Source organism: Engystomops pustulosus, chromosome 8 (genome assembly GCF_040894005.1).
Source record: "Engystomops pustulosus chromosome 8, aEngPut4.maternal, whole genome shotgun sequence".
Lineage (NCBI taxonomy): Eukaryota > Metazoa > Chordata > Amphibia > Anura > Leptodactylidae > Engystomops > Engystomops pustulosus.
Genome location: NC_092418.1, coordinates 17,547,189 through 17,564,393, shown reverse-complemented (window position 1 = coordinate 17,564,393; position 17,205 = coordinate 17,547,189). Strand labels below are relative to the sequence as shown.

Genomic DNA, 17,205 nt, shown 5'->3' with positions numbered 1-17,205 from the left:
TGCTAAACAGAACTTGGTTCACTGTAGGGTTCTACTAAACAGAACTTGGATCACTATAGGGTTCTACTAAACAGAACTTGGATCACTGTAGGGTTCTACTAAACAGAACTTGGATCACTGTAGGGTTCTGCTAAACAGAACTTGGATCACTGTAGGGTTCTACTAAACAGAACTTGGATCACTGTAGGGTTCTACTAAACAGAACTTGGATCACTGTAGGGTTCTACTAAACAGAACTTGGATCACTGTAGGGTTCTACTAAACAGAACTTGGATCACTGTAGGGTTCTACAAAACAGAACTTGGATTACTGTAGGGTTCTACAGAACAGAACTTGGATCACTGTAGGGTTCTACTAAACAGAACTTGGATCACTGTAGGGTTCTGCTAAACAGAACTTGGATCACTGTAGGGTTCTGCTAAACAGAACTTGGATCACTGTAGGGTTCTGCTAAACAGAACAAGGATCACTGTAGGGTTCTACTAAACAGAACTTGGATCACTATAGGGTTCTACTAAACAGAACAAGGATCACTGTAGGGTTCTACTAAACAGAACTTGGATGACTATAGGGTTCTGATAAACAGAACTTGGATCACTGTAGGGTTCTACTAAACAGAACTTGGATCACTGTAGGGTTCTACTAAACAGAACTTGGATCACTGTAGGGTTCTGCTAAACAGAACTTGGATCACTATAGGGTTCTGCTAAACAGAACTTGGATCACCATAGGGTTCTACTAAACAGAACTTGGATCACTATAGGGTTCTGCTAAACAGAACTTGGATCACTATAGGGTTCTGCTAAACAGAACTTGGATCACTGTAGGGTTCTGCTAAACAGAACAAGGATCACTGTAGGGTTCTACTAAACAGAACTTGGATCACTATAGGGTTCTGCTAAACAGAACTTGGATCACTGTAGGGTTCTACTAAACAGAACTTGGATCACTGTAGGGTTCTGCTAAACAGAACTTGGATCACTGTAGGGTTCTACTAAACAGAACTTGGATCTCTGTAGGGTTCTGCTAAACAGAACTTGGATCACTGTAGGGTTCTACTAAACAGAACTTGGATCACTGTAGGGTTCTGCTAAACAGAACTTGGATCACTGTAGGGTTCTACTAAACAGAACAAGGATCACTGTAGGGTTCTGCTAAACAGAACTTGGATCACTGTAGGGTTCTGCTAAACAGAACTTGGATCACTGTAGGGTTCTACTAAACAGAACTTGGATCACTGTAGGGTTCTACTAAACAGAACTTGGATCACTGTAGGGTTCTGCTAAACAGAACTTGGATCACTGTAGGGTTCTACTAAACAGAACTTGGATCACTGTAAGGTTCTACAAAACAGAACTTGGATTACTGTAGGGTTCTGCTAAACAGAACTTGGATCTCTGTAGGGTTCTACTAAACAGAACAAGGATCACTGTAGGGTTCTGCTAAACAGAACTTGGATCACTGTAGGGTTCTACTAAACAGAACTTGGATCACTGTAGGGTTCTACTAAACAGAACTTGGATCACTGTAGGGTTCTGCTAAACAGAACTTGGATCACTGTAGGGTTCTGCTAAACAGAACAAGGATCACTGTAGGGTTCTACTAAACAGAACTTGGATCACTATAGGGTTCTACTAAACAGAACAAGGATCACTGTAGGGTTCTACTAAACAGAACTTGGATCACTGTAGGGTTCTTCTAAACAGAACTTGGATCACTGTAGGGTTCTGCTAAACAGAACTTGGATCACTATAGGGTTCTACTAAACAGAACTTGGATCACCATAGGGTTCTACTAAACAGAACTTGGATCACTATAGGGTTCTGCTAAACAGAACTTGGATCACTTTAGGGTTCTGCTAAACAGAACTTGGATCACTGTAGGGTTCTGCTAAACAGAACAAGGATCACTGTAGGGTTCTACTAAACAGAACTTGGATCACTATAGGGTTCTACTAAACAGAACAAGGATCACTGTAGGGTTCTACTAAACAGAACTTGGATCACTATAGGGTTCTGCTAAACAGAACTTGGATCACTGTAGGGTTCTACTAAACAGAACTTGGATCACTGTAGGGTTCTACTAAACAGAACTTGGATCACTGTAGGGTTCTGCTAAACAGAACTTGGATCACTATAGGGTTCTGCTAAACAGAACTTGGATCACCATAGGGTTCTACTAAACAGAACTTGGATCACTATAGGGTTCTACTAAACAGAACTTGGATCACTATAGGGTTCTGCTAAACAGAACAAGGATCACTATAGGGTTCTGCTAAACAGAACTTGGATCACCATAGGGTTCTACTAAACAGAACAAGGATCACCGTAGGGTTCTACTAAACAGAACAAGGACCACAGTAGGGTTCTGCTAAACAGAACTTGGATCACTGTAGGGTTCTGCTAAACAGAACTTGGATCTCTGTAGGGTTCTACTAAACAGCACAAGGACCACAGTAGGGTTCTGCTAAACAGAACTTGGATCACTGTAGGGTTCTGCTAAACAGAACTTGGATCTCTGTAGGGTTCTGCTAAACATAACTTGGATCACTGTAGGGTTCTGCTAAACAGAACTTGGATCACTGTAGGGTTCTGCTAAACAGAACTTGGATCACTGTAGGGTTCTGCTAAACAGAACTTGGATCACCATAGGGTTCTACTAAACAGAACTTGGATCACTGTAGGGTTCTGCTAAACAGAACTTGGATCACTGTAGGGTTCTACTAAACAGCACAAGGATCACTGTAGGTTTCTGCTAAACAGAATTTGGATTATTTTAGGGATCTGCTGAAATGAATATGTTTGACCATAGGGCTCTACTTAACAGCACAAGGATCGGGGTAGGGTTCTACTCAACACTAAAGTTCTACGGAAATGAACTTGTATCAGTGTAGAATTTTACTAATCAGAACTTGGATCATCATAGGGCTCTACATAACAAAACTTGGTTAACTGTAAGGTTCTACTAAACAGGATTTGAACAAAGGTTGGATTACCATAGGGTTCTACTTTACATAGTTTGGATTACCATACGGTGCTACTGAACAGAACTTGGATCACCATATGGTTCTGCTGAAATTACCATAGGGTGTGACCATGTATTTCTACGGATGACAGGATTACTGTAGGACAGGTGGTAGAGCTCCTCATGGTGGAGGCTTCTGGGATGGGCACAGTGGAGATAAGGCGACAATGGGGACTACGGGACACCCAACTGATGGAACTGGTCTCCTGGCCTCTTTGAGGTGTGAAATTTGGATGCCCTTGATGAGGTCTCAGGAGAGGAGGTCACAGCACGGCTTATTCAGGCTTGATGGTTACAATCTTCCACCGATGGAGTTGAGTTTCTGCTCTGCTGAGTTTCTTCTGGCCATTCCCTTATGTCCTCAGCCATGGAAGCTTCTCCCACCAATCGAACATCTCCATGGATCCTGTACCCGCTGAGGCAAGTTTTTCTTTTCAGATTCTAGACTTCTATGTTCTTAATAATTTGGTGGGACAACATCGTCTTTCTGACTGTCTCTTAGACTCTCCGTCTGACTGTCTCCTAGACTGTCTCTAACTCCTGACCCAAGGGTTGGGCGGCTCTTGTATAAACTATAGCTCTCTCTTCTTCTATAGCTCTCTCCCTGTACTGTGACATCGCTGTGTGTATTATGTCTATACTGTGACATCGCTGTGTGTATTATGTCTATACTGTGACATCGCTGTGTGTAGTATCCCTGTACTGTGACATCACTGTGTATTATCCCTGTACTGTGACATCACTGTGTGTATTATCTCTGTACTGTGACATAACTGTGTGTATTATCCCTGTACTGTGACATCACTGTGTGTATTATCCCTGTACTGTGATATCACTGTGTGTATTATCCCTGTACTGTGACATCACTGTGTGTATTATCCCTGTACTGTGACATCACTGTGGGTATTATCCCTGTACTGTGACATCACTGTGTATTATCCCTGTACAGTGACATCACTGTGCGTATTATCCCTGTACTGTGACATCACTGTGTGTATTATCCCTGTACTGTGACATCACTGTGTGTATTATCCCTGTACTGTGACATCACTGTGTGTATTATCCCTGTACTGTGACATCACTGTGTGTATTACCCCTGTACTGTGACATCACTGTGTGTATTATCCCTGTACTGTGACATCACTGTGTGTATTATCTCTGTACTGTGACATCTCTGTGTGTATTATCCCTGTACTGTGACATCACTGTGTATTATCCCTGTACAGTGACATCACTGTGCGTATTATCCCTGTACTGTGACATCACTGTGTGTATTATCCCTGTACTGTGACATCACTGTGTGTATTATCCCTGTACTGTGACATCACTGTGTGTATTATCCCTGTACTGTGACATCACTGTGTGTATTATCCCCTGTACTGTGACATCACTGTGTGTATTATCCCCTGTACTGTGACATCACTGTGTGTATTATCCCTGTACTGTGACATCACTGTACTGTTACATCACTGTGTGTATTATCCGTGTACTGTGACATCACAGTGTGTATTATCCCTGTACTGTGACATCACTGTGTATTATCCCTGTACTGTGACATCGCTGTGTGCATTATCCCTGTACTGTGACATCACTGTGTGTATTATCCCTGTACTGTGACATCGCTGTGTGTATTATCTCTGTACTGTGACATCACTGTGTGCATTATCCCTGTACTGTGACATCACTGTGTGTATTATCCCTGTACTGTGACATCGCTGTGTGTATTATCCCTGTACTGTGACATCACTGTGTGTATTATCTCTGTACTGTGACATCACTGTGTGTATTATCCCTGTACTGTTAGATCTCTGTGTGTATTATCCCTTTACTGTGACATCACTGTGTGTATTATCCCTGTACTGTGACATCACTGTGTGTATTATCCCTGTACTGTGACATCACTGTGTGTATTATCCCTGTACTGTTACATCGCTGTGTGTATTATCCCTGTACTGTGACATCACTGTGTGTATTATCCCCTGTACTGTGACATCACTGTGTGTTTTATCCCTGTACTGTGACATCACTGTGTGTATTTTCCATGTACTGTGACATCACTGTGTGTATTATCACTGTACTGGGACATCACTGTGTGTATTATGTCTATACTGTGAAATCACTGCGTGTATTATCCCTGTACTATGACATCACTGTGTGTATTATCCTGTACTGTGACATCACTGTGTGTATTATCCCTGTACTGTGACATCACTGTGTGTATTATCCCTGTACTGTGACATCACTGTGTGTATTATCCCTGTACTGTGACATCACTGTGTGTATTATCCCTGTACTGTGACATCACTGTGTGTATTATCTCTGTACTGTGACATCACTGTGTGTATTATCCCTGTACTGTGACATCACTGTGTGTATTATCTCTGTACTGTGAAATCACTGTGTGTATTATCCCTGTACTGTGACATCACTGTGTGTATTATCCCTGTACTGTGACATCACTGTGTGTATTATCCCTGTACTGTGACATCGCTGTGTGTATTATCCCTGTACTGTGACATCACTGTGTGTATTATCCCTGTACTGTGACATCACTGTGTGTATTATCCCTGTGCTGTGACATCACTGTGGGTATTATCCCTGTACTGTGACATCACTGTGTATTATCCCTGTACAGTGACATCACTGTGCGTATTATCCCTGTACTGTGACATCACTGTGTGTATTATCCCTGTACTGTGACATCACTGTGTGTATTATCCCTGTACTGTGACATCACTGTGTGTATTACCCCTGTACTGTGACATCACTGTGTGTATTATCCCTGTACTATGACATCACTGTGTGTATTATCCCTGTACTGTGACATCTCTGTGTGTATTATCCCTGTACTGTGACATCACTGTGGGTATTATCCCTGTACTGTGACATCGCTGTGTGTATCATCCCTGTACTGTGACATCACTGTGTGTATTATCCCTGTACTGTTACATCACTGTGTGTATTATCCCTGTACTGTGACATCGCTGTGTGTATTATCCCTGTACTGTGACATCACTGTGTGTATTATCTCTGTACTGTGACATCACTGTGTGTATTATCCCTGTACTGTGACATCACTGTGTGTATTATCCCTGTACTGTGACATCACTGTGTGTATTATCCCTGTACTGTGACATCACTGTGTGTATTATCTCTGTACTGTGACATCACTGTGTGTATTATCCCTGTACTGTGACATCACTGTGTGTATTATCCCTGTACTGTGACATCACTGTGTGTATTATCCCCTGTACTGTGACATCACTGTGTGTATTATCCCTGTACTGTGACATCACTGTGTGTATTATCTCTGTACTGTGACATCACTGTGTGTATTATCCCTGTACTGTGACATCACTGTGTGTATTATCTCTGTACTGTGACATCACTGTGTGTATTATCTCTGTACTGTGACATCACTGTGTGTATTATCCCTGTACTGTGACATCACTGTGTGTTTTATCCCTGTACTGTGACATCACTGTGTGTATTATCCCTGTACTGTGACATCACTGTGTGTATTATCTCTGTACTGTGACATCACTGTGTGTATTATCCCTGTACTGTGACATCACTGTGTGTATTATCTCTGTACTGTGACATCACTGTGTGTATTATCTCTGTACTGTGACATCACTGTGTGTATTATCCCTGTACTGTGACATCACTGTGTGTATTATCCCTGTACTGTGACATCACTGTGTGTATTATCCCTGTACTGTGACATCACTGTGTGTATTATCCCTGTACTGTGACATCACTGTGTGTATTATCCCTGTGTATTATCCTACCCGCGGTAAGTTATAGAACAGGAGGAGCCAAGCAGTTTGTACATAGTATCCTGCCTGCAGGCAGCATGTTGTAGAGCAGGAGGAGCTGGGCAGATTGTATATAGTGTCCTATCTGCAGTAAACATCTTATAGAGCAGGAGGAGCCAAGTAGATTGTACATAGTGGGGGTCATTTACTAAGGGCCCGAATCGCGTTTTTCTGACGGGTTTGCGATTTGCGCTGATTTTCCCTGAATTTTGTCGTATCGGTGTCGGGTTGCACGTGACGTAAGAAAACCCGACGGATTCGGAAAAACAGCTGCATTTAAAAAAAAATAAAGTGTCGCTTGACACGCGCTTACCTGCACCCAAGATAGGACGGTGAACTCCAATGCAATCCGACGGACTTCAGCGCAGCAGCGCCACCTGGTGGACATCGGGTGCACGGACCTTAGTGAATGGACCGGATAAGTAAATGACCCCCATTGTATTCAGTGTCCTATCACAGTGTGATGGTCGGGCATGCACATAATTCTCCCTCTTCTGGCTGAGGACCAGACCAGTAGTAGGACCCCCTCGCTTATAGGAGATATAGGTGCCTCCTGCACCCCCTATAGCTACGTTCCTAACACCACTCACCTTGTAGTGCCTTGTACTCCCCTGGAATTTCTTGGTACGGATTATTTTGAAAAAAGGGGAAAAAAAGGAAAAAAGGGGAAAATCGGTAGAAATGACATGAGGAATCCGGCAGTATTATGTGATTGATGATAATACCGCCACAATTTCCTCGCTTCACCAGAGCGCGGCGGCTCTTAATCTGCCGGGTAAATGTCATGTTCTTCTCCTTTAATTGTGTGAGCGTTAATCAGGATGATGAGGAGAGGCCGACATAAGGGGGGACCCCGTAGGTGGTGGGATAAATGGCTCCTCACAGCCGCTATAATGACGCGTCATCTGGTTATGGAGATCGATGATGATGTTGTTGACTCCGCTAGATATATGGAAGCTATTAACCCCTATATACATACGGGCTTGGGAATAGGATGGAAATTTCTAGACTTGTGTATGTGATCTGTCCATGTCCTCCTCCTCTCTACATAGTCCTGAACTGTTGCTACGGCTTATACCGCCATATATTGGTCATACCACCCCAGTGCTGCTGAACACTCACATGTCGTGCTCCCTGATGTAGGTGTGTAGGACGCTACGGGAGACCAAATCCTGGCTACCTTGTGACTGAGAAGACCCAGAGACTAATGACGAGAGACCTGACTGCTTCACACCATTTGAGATCAGTAAAGGAACATCTCTTGACTATCTGAGTCTACTTAAAACTGGAGAGAAGACAAGTCCTGACTATCTGGTGCTGGTGGAACTAGTGAGAGACTAAGTCCTGACTACATGAGATTCACTAACAGTACTTGAGACTGGTTAAAGTTGTATTCCTGACAACCTGAGACTTGTGGAGACCGGTGGGAAACAACTGGACAACTTGAGACTAGTTAGAGACCAAATCATGGCTACCTTGAGGCTGAGAAGACTCGGAGACTAATAGCGAGAGACCTGGCTGCTTTAGACCATTTGAGATTGGTGAAGGAACATCTCTTGACTATCTGAGTCTACTTAAAACTGGTGAGAAGCCAAGTCCTGACTATCTGGTGGAGATAGAGAGAGACTAAGTCCTGACTACCTGAGATTCAGTAACAGTACCTGAGACTGGTAAAAAATGTACTCCTAACAACCTGAGACTTGTGGAGACCGGTGGGAAATAACTGGACAACTTGAGACTAGTTAGAAACCAAATCCTGGCTACCTTGAGGCTGAGAAGACTCAGAGACTAATAGCGAGAGACCTGACTGTTTTAGACCATTTGAGATTGGTGAAGGAACAACTCTTGACTATCTGAGTCTACTTAAAACTGGTGAGAAGCCAAGTCCTGACTATCTGGTGCTGGTGGAAATAGTGAGAGACTAAGACTAGCAAAAATCGTATTCCTGACAACCTGAGACTTGTGGAGACCGGTGGGAAACAACTGGACAACTTGAGATTAGTTAGATACCAAATCCTGGCTACCTTGAGGCTGAGAAGACTCGGAGACTAATAGCGAGAGACCTGACTGCTTTACACCATTTGAGATCGGTGAAGGAACATCTCTTGACTATCTGAATCTAGTTAAAACTGGTGAGAAGCCAAGTCCTGACTATCTGGCACTGGTGGACCTACAGAAAGACTAAGTCCTGACTACCTTAGATTCAGTAACAGTACCTGAGACCGGTATTGTATTCAACCTGAGACAACCTGAGACTTGTGGAGACCGGTGGGAAATAACTGGACAACTTGAGACCAGTTAGAGACCAAATCCTGGCTACCTTGTGACTGAGAAGACTCGGAGACTAATGGCGAGAGACCTGACTGCTTTACACCATTTGAGATTGGTGAAGGAACAACTTTTGAGTAACTGAGTCTACATAAAACTGACTATTTGGACCTAGTGATAGACTAAGTTCTGACTACCTGAGATTCATTAACAGTACTCCGACAATTGAGACCGGTGAAACTTGCATTCTTGACAACCTTAGACTTCTGGAAACCGGTGGGAAACAACAGGACAACTTGAGGCTAGTTAGAGACCAAATCTTGGCTACCTTGAGGCTGACGAGACACCGGGTCTTCACTATTTGAGATGACTGGTGATAGTCCAAGTTCTGACAGGCGTGGAGTAACTGACAGGTGTGAGAATCCAATATCTGAGACTACTTCAGACAAGTAGGACACGAAGTTCTGACTACCTGAGATTCTTCTGAGAGTACTTGAGACTGGTTAAAGCCCTAACTACCTGATACTACTTGATCTTGACAAGAGACCAGGTCCTCAACACCTGAGACTAAATAACACACGTCCTGACTACCTGAGATTACTTGACACAAACGCTAAGCCCTTTGTGTCTTGTGCGACTGTTGCAACCACCAAGCCTTTGACCTTGTAAGACAAGGTGGGTTCACACTTGGCGTTTTTTGGATGAAATTTAAAACTCATGCATCAGAACACATGCGTCTTAAATATTTTCCATGCATTTGGCTGCTTCATAAGTATTTTTCTTCATTGCTGGAAGTGTAAGCAGCTGTTCTAACGTTTTCACAGCTGCTTACACTTCCAGCAACAAAGAAAAACGCTTTCAAAACCAAACGCGTGGTAACATGTAAAATGCATTCAGACGCACCTTAGATGGTTCCTTTCTATGGCTGCAATGTTACAAACATTTTTTTTTTTTTGTTAACTTATATGCAACTCGCTTCATGTGAGTCCAATTATATTAATAATGAGTCCTGCATACCCATTGCTTTACCCAGTAACATTTACATATACCTTATGTATGTATCTGATCACATAAAATCACAGCAGTCTCCATGGAGAAGGGGGAGGAGTAGAAGTCCATGGAGGCTGCTGTGATTTCATGTGATCAGATACATACATGGGGTAGATATTAATGTTAAAATGGACAAAGGACCTTAGATAACATAACTCTGATCACATGACATAAAGAGCTGAATTGTAAGGAGGCATAAGGTACTAGGAGGAGTAGAGGAAAGGCCACATGAGCAGGACACGCCCCCTCTGATTCCAGGTAAGATAACAAAGTTGATTTTATGGGGATAGTCAGTTAATAGGGCTGTATGGGAACCTGTCATTAGCTGTATTTGTAAAATGTGGTGACAGGTTCCCTTTAATACTCCGCATTTACTGCATTTTCCCAGGATTGCAGAAGATCTTCCCTTTTTTCTGAAGCCCCCAGAAACACTGGGCAAGTATAGATTAGATGTATATTGACTGAGGGTGGGGGACCATTTAATATGTATATATATACACTGGAGGGGTCTAACATTGATAACCTGTGTTTGCTTAGGTGAGGCCACCAGGTATGTGTATGGGGGTCGGGATGGATAGATGCTTTGCCTAAAGGAGGTGGCCACCATAAGCCCACAACAATACCTGATGGCTTGTTAGTCGTTGATAATTAACTCATTCAAGGGAAGGACACCTTAATAGTGTAATGCCTCTGTAAATGACCTATACATAGCAGGTAGGTGAGTTCCAGAAATAATACCAAAAAAATAATATTTTATTAAGATTTCACTATGGGCCCAAATCCATGCAGGACCCTAATAGCTTACAGTATATTTGACATTACCGCCAGGATATAATGATCAGAATAGATGTAATAATATGTACAGAAAGGATTGTACTCTATGGACATAGAGCAGAAAAGTCATGGAAACCGTCAACAAGCAGGGCAGCTCGAGCACAGGGCTGGTTTATGGCTAATGTGAATCCTGAAGATATTCCCTTTCAATCCGACTGCATTACTAATATACAGAAACATAAAGCAGACGAGCCAATAGCAGCTTGCTGACTGTTTCCTTTCATGCTCCGTGTTGTATCATCAAACTCAAAGCTATGTAAAAATAGCAAAATAGAAAATATATAATACAAAATGCAAAGTGTGATGTTTGCTGTCTGTGTACCCAAAGCGAAGACGAAGGGAACCTGTCAGCAGGTGTGACCATACAGACTGCAGCCAGTTTTATGCATTGTCCCTGGAGAGATGTGTAATCATAATACTGCTGTGTATGTTGTTAGTAGCAGCAGGACTGTGAAATATAGATTTATATTCTAGCATTGTACTGTGGGGTTGTACTCACACTGCTGTGCTCTGTGGTCCCTGCAGTAAGTGTTAGGTATTGTCCCTGGAGAGATGTGTAATCATGATACTGCTGTGTATGTTGTTAGTAGCAGCAGAACTATGAAAAATAGATTTATATTCTAGCATTGTCCTGTCGGGTTGTCCTCACACAGCTGAGCTCTGTGGTCCCTGCAGTAAGTGTTAGGTATTGTCCCTGAATAGATGTGTAATCATGATACTGCTGTGTATGTTGTTAGTAGCAGCAGAACTATGAAAAATAGATTTATATTCTAGCATTGTCCTGTCGGGTTGTCCTCACACAGCTGAGCTCTGTGGTCCCTGCAGTAAGTGTTAGGTATTGTCCCTGAAGAGATGTGTAACCAGACCTTTGTGTATATTGGTTTTTTTCAGCAGGCCTATAAAATATGGATTTATATTCCAGGATTGTTGCTTCACCAAGTGCAATGAGGGGTGTCCTCACACTGCTTTGCCCTCAGCAATGTAACTTCTCCACAGCGCCTCCCTTTACTCAGAGCAATTATTCTAGTATCCAACCAGGAACGTGTTATAGGTTTGTGTGGGCTATGGAAAAGCTTAATGCAGAGTGCTCAGAGCAGAGCAGTGTGAGGATACGCCCCAAGTGCTACAATCCTGGAATGTAAATCCATATCTCACAGTCCTGCTGCTACTAACAACCCACACAAAGGTCTGATTACACATCTCTCCAGAGACAATACATAACACTGTGTGCAGTCTACATGGTGACACCTGCTGACGGGTTCCCTTTCATTTATTTTTTTAAGGAAACTGTCAGTGTCCCCTTTAATATGTGGTCAGGCCGCCATTGTACGTCCTCTACATGCAATTAGAGAACTTTTAGCACTGCATAGTCATGACCAGGAGTTGACTAGGACTTCTGGCCTTGGTGATAGAACCTGTAATAGAAGGTACTCAGATGGCTGTTCTTCAAAACTTTTTGGGAGTCCCCATAGAAATGTGAGTCCTGTGACCTCGCACCCACCACGGGGTGGAGAGGGCTAACACGCACTAGACTTATCTTCGCTTTTGTTGTTGGAATTTTTTTGAAGGTCCTCATCTTCTGGGATCTTTTTACAACAAAATATTCTGTTGTATGCGTTTTTGAAGTCTCCTGATAGGAACCCATAGACAAAGGGGTAAATGCAGCTTTTTAGGTAGGGTATGATGCTGATACCATAGTAGGTGGCTTCACTATCAAGAATCAGTGAACCTCCAGCAATTAGCTCCAGAAGATGAGACGGCAACCAGAAGATGATGAAAATCAGAGACAGGACCATGATCATCACCACATTTTGCTTGATGTCGGACACAGTGGGATCGGTGGACTGGTCAAACTTTCGGGCTCGGCATTGGGTAAGGACAAGACAGACGATTGTCAAAATCAATGGAACCATAAACGCAAGGACAAACCTGTAGATGTTGAAGACCATGGTCCAGTATTCATATGGCCATAGGAGAACACAACTGGAGTACTCATTCACATTGGCGTAGATGAAGAAGGGGATCCCCAGCAGAAGACTCAGTATCCATATCCCACCACTGGTCAGCGCAGCAACCTTTACCTTGATATTTTTGGAGAAATCTGGGAAGTACGCCTGCAAGAAGACTCTGAAGGACATGATGGCCAAAAAGTAGACACTGGAGAAGGTAACTACAGCTGTAAGAGTCCAGTAGAGGACACACATGAAGCTTCCCAAGGGATACAATATTTCCACAGCTAGAAACAGCAAACATAACATGTAGAGAAAGTCTCCGAGAGCCAGGCAGAAGATGAAGACGTTCATGGTCCTCCACATCTTCTTAGAACACATAATAATGAAGAGGACCAAGGCATTGCTGATCAGGCCCACGACACCCACCAGGAGGAAGGGGATGACGGCTAAGGACCTGACGATGGGAAAATCAAAGTCAAAGTCAAACGATGAGTTTAATAAGAAGGTGAAGTTTTCAGATAAGAAGCCGGGTATAAAGCTGGAGTTCAGGAAGGCATCCAGGTCTTCCTCCATCTTCTTCTTGAGATCTTCTCTGAGTCCTAAAGAACAAAAGCAAAAAGAAAACAAAAACATCAAAATGTATCTTTGGTATTTTTCTAAAAGATGTGTCTTCTCTGTAGTTAGGTCAGCGTCCAATGTCCTTCACCCATACTTTCAAGGGTTCATCTTATTTAGGCATCGGATGGTGGATGAAGACAAAGCTGGTTAGATGTTATGGGTTTCATCATCTTGGGACACCTTCTATGACCAAGAATGAAGAGTCAAACCACACGTTACTTGGAATATTACCGGGAATTGGTTGTTACACTAAGTTTTTTTTGTGTTTGCAATTTTTTTCTATGACTTGTCCAGTTTTTTGCTGGAGGAACTTCACAGACATGAGATGAATCCTGAGATGGCTGAAAAGGAGGTCTCTTCAGGGATCTCAAAATGTTCAAGGGAACCAACATTTTGGGCTTAAAGTGGTCTATTTCTTTGAACCAAAGGTAAAGCATTATGGGAGTATTAACCACAAAGGTCACACTCCAGGAAGGGACAGATACCATAAGCTTCACCTACTAGACACACAGGGCTGGGGTGATGCAACGGAGAAGAACAATGGCATTCCTGATAACCTCCGAGCACTATTGAGCGGTTTATGTTTCAGCTTGTTCTCGACAGACTGTTTGATCAATACTAATGGAGAGAATAGTCTACACATCCTGGACGCGCAGGTGACGGAGAGGGGGGAGCGATGCTGACAACAAAAACATTCTACTGGAACGTCACCAGGTCCGGCAGGACACACAAGGCGCGTGCTGGGCTCACCCATCCATTGCATAAGCTTTGTCAGAGACAGCAGCCCCCCCCTATGGCTTTCAATGGTACATTCAAAAATTTACAAGAAAATTCATCAAAACCAACGGATTTCCCTTAAAAGCAAAAACTATTCCTAGAATTCAATATTCCAAAATGGCACAAAATTGTTCTCCTTAACACTTGAATAAGTTTGTTTTTTTTTTCTTTTTTTTTGTTCCATCCACCCATAAGCAAAATATCTGCAGGCGACCAGACAAAGGCGGAGGAATCCCACGGCTGGGAATAATGGGGCGCTGCGTGGTGCACGCTCCGTGGTGAGGATTGTTTTTGACTCTTTCCACTCGGATTTTACTTTCTGCTGAGTTTCAAAAGAAAATAATGAAAAAAAAGAATATTTGGAATATAAATATGTTGTGCTGCTTCATCTTGGGCTCTCTATGGGGCGGTGCAGAGCCCCTCTGGGAAATCGGTATGCAAATTATCTCTCTATGATGGAACGCAGCAGGACACACACTTATTACCTTGCCCGGAATTATTAGGTTATTGTAATGTCATACTTGGCATTGATTGTAGTTTTTGGATTTTTTCCCCCTAAAAATTTGCAGAGAATGAATAGATTTAACCAGAATTATCTGCACATAGATGAAGCTATGGAGACATATAGGGGCAGATTGGGCATGTCTGGAGCCCCCTCCACCCCCTTTATGCACCTAAAATAGCAAAGCAAACAGTCTGTTGCCCCCTGCTTTAGCTTTGCACTGTATTGGCATCTTGAGGTTGCACATACAATTCAAGGCATGGGGGGGGGGTTCCCCCTATTTAGATGTAGCAGCTACATCTCTCCGCTGTGTGGGGGTCCCTGAAGACATATATTGTACCATTGCTGACAATCCCTTCAATAGGGTTATATCATGTTCTAAAAATGTGGGGAGAAAAATCACATATTTTCTGAGGACCCCCTTAAGTTCTAGTGCCGACACCCCCCCCCCCCCCCCCCCCGCCCCCCTGCCCTCAGGGCTTCTGGTTCCATCTTTAACACATAAGTTTTGCTTGAATTATTTTTGGGACTTTTGGAAAACACTTTCCATGATTAAAGAGGATCTAAGCCTCCATGCAAAATATTTTATGCTATGATTCAATTTTGGAATGTGGGTCATGGGGGGAAGGGGGCTCAACTGCTAAAGCTGCAATATGTTTACTTCTGCATTCATGGGAGACTCCCTAATTAAATTTGGAGACCCTTAGTGGGTACTGATGTTGTGGAAAGGATCCCCACACTTTGCTCCCCCTCTTTTAAAATTTGCAGCCCTTGCTCTGGTATATCCCATCTATATATTACTGGGGTGTAATACCATCATTCCCCTATAGTGGGCGATGTATATAATGCGACACATCACTCCTTATATCCTGATCACCACTGATTGCTGAAGCCAAATCGTCTCCCTGCTTTAATCCACTAACCCCACCCTGCCCCACCCCATTGCAGAATGCAACATGATCATAGAGATGCATAAAGGCGGCTTTTTGCAAAAACTTTTCTTTTCACCTGCGCCTTTAAAAACATTCAAAAAATTTTTTCTTACTGACATGCATGGTAGTATGTGTCCCAGGCATGTGTGAGTGTAAGGGGGGGCCGCATCTATTATGCCAAGTGAGTTTTTCATACTGTGTTTCACTTTTAGAATTTTTTTCATATATTGCGCCATTTTTTCTCTGACTACGACAACGTTATCCATAAATTATGCACCTTAGAATTTTTTTCATCAAAAAAATCAAACATATAAGCGGAGACTAATCTAATCTCAGATTTGGGGCGCTCCCCGCGCCCCTAATGCATCTTGAGACATTTTGAGTGATATGTCACACCCCGGAGACATCTTCTCCATCTTCTCCAGGGAAGGTGAGATTTTTTCTCCCCAAAAAAATTCACAAAAATTTTTCCAGCATAAAGTCATGTGACCGAACAGTAAAAATCTTAGCACCTTATTATACGGAGACGCGGCAGGTAGGGAGGGGGTGACTTACCTGTCTCAATAGCTGTTCTGGGTATCCCGGGAGAGGAGCGCAGCAGGATTTTGGCTCGGGGCTCGGCTGACTCCGCTTCCTATAATGCTCCGGGAATTTCTATGTCTCCATTCATATTTTAGAATGACTCCTTGTAACACATCCCCTCCCCATAATGTGTGTGCCCCTCCTCGCATAGATGTGGTTAGGGGGCTGGGAGGGCTCCAGGGTAAGGGAGGCGTTTTTTTATTGGACAGAAGTTTTGTCAGGGTCTGTGCTTGCCCCCCACCCCCTCCCCTTACCAGCAGAGCTATTAACCCTCGCAGTGTTACACGTTATTGACATCATGCATTATACATGGGGAGATGATGTATTGCATGTTCTATCTGTCGTATAGTTAATATCTATAGTTTCATAGGCCCCCCTGTGTTATGTGGTAGCATTGCCGAATTGGACAACATTTGAAATTTATGGGGTTTTTTTTACGGAGTTCTCCAAAAAAAATTTGATTTAACACTACTGTGTGCGGTGTTCTCCTGAAAATGTTGCATTGGATGTGTTATGTATCACTGGGGCATACGTTGGCGCTAAATATACTGCATTTATCGTCTATTTAATTAAATTTTTCGAAAAAATTAGCCACTAGGGGGCACTCATCTTAAGTAAAATATTATGCAAATTCTGCAAAATTATCTAACTATTCCCTTTTATGTCTGCCCGCTATATGCGGAGAACAAAGAAAGGTGACCCCGGCTCTGACCCCTCACCTTGGGCTGTAAAGGTTAGCCTACTGTGTCTGGGGGCAGGGTCCAGGAATTTTATGGTCCCATATGAAGAAACCGGTGCTATAAAACATGACATTATAGTTAGGACAGATGTGATCTTGCACTGATACT

The 17,205-nt window shown here is 43.0% G+C and overlaps 1 protein-coding gene across 1 annotated transcript; it reads right to left on the bottom strand.

Annotated features, from left to right (window-relative positions):
* Positions 1 to 10,954: 10,954 nt before the first annotated feature.
* Positions 10,955 to 16,509, bottom strand: LOC140074774 (somatostatin receptor type 5-like). Its single transcript, XM_072119942.1, has 2 exons — positions 16,331 to 16,509; positions 10,955 to 13,545 (listed from the first exon to the last, which is right to left on the bottom strand). The coding sequence occupies exon 2, from the start codon at positions 13,517 to 13,519 to the stop codon at positions 12,512 to 12,514; it is 1,008 nt and encodes a 335-aa protein (XP_071976043.1). The 5' UTR covers positions 13,520 to 13,545; positions 16,331 to 16,509; the 3' UTR covers positions 10,955 to 12,511.
* Positions 16,510 to 17,205: the final 696 nt, after the last annotated feature.

Excerpts from the sequence above, each read along its gene's own strand:
- LOC140074774 (XM_072119942.1), bottom strand. The coding sequence starts at position 13,519 with ATGGAGGAAGACCTGGATGCCTTCCTGAACTCCAGCTTTATACCCGGC.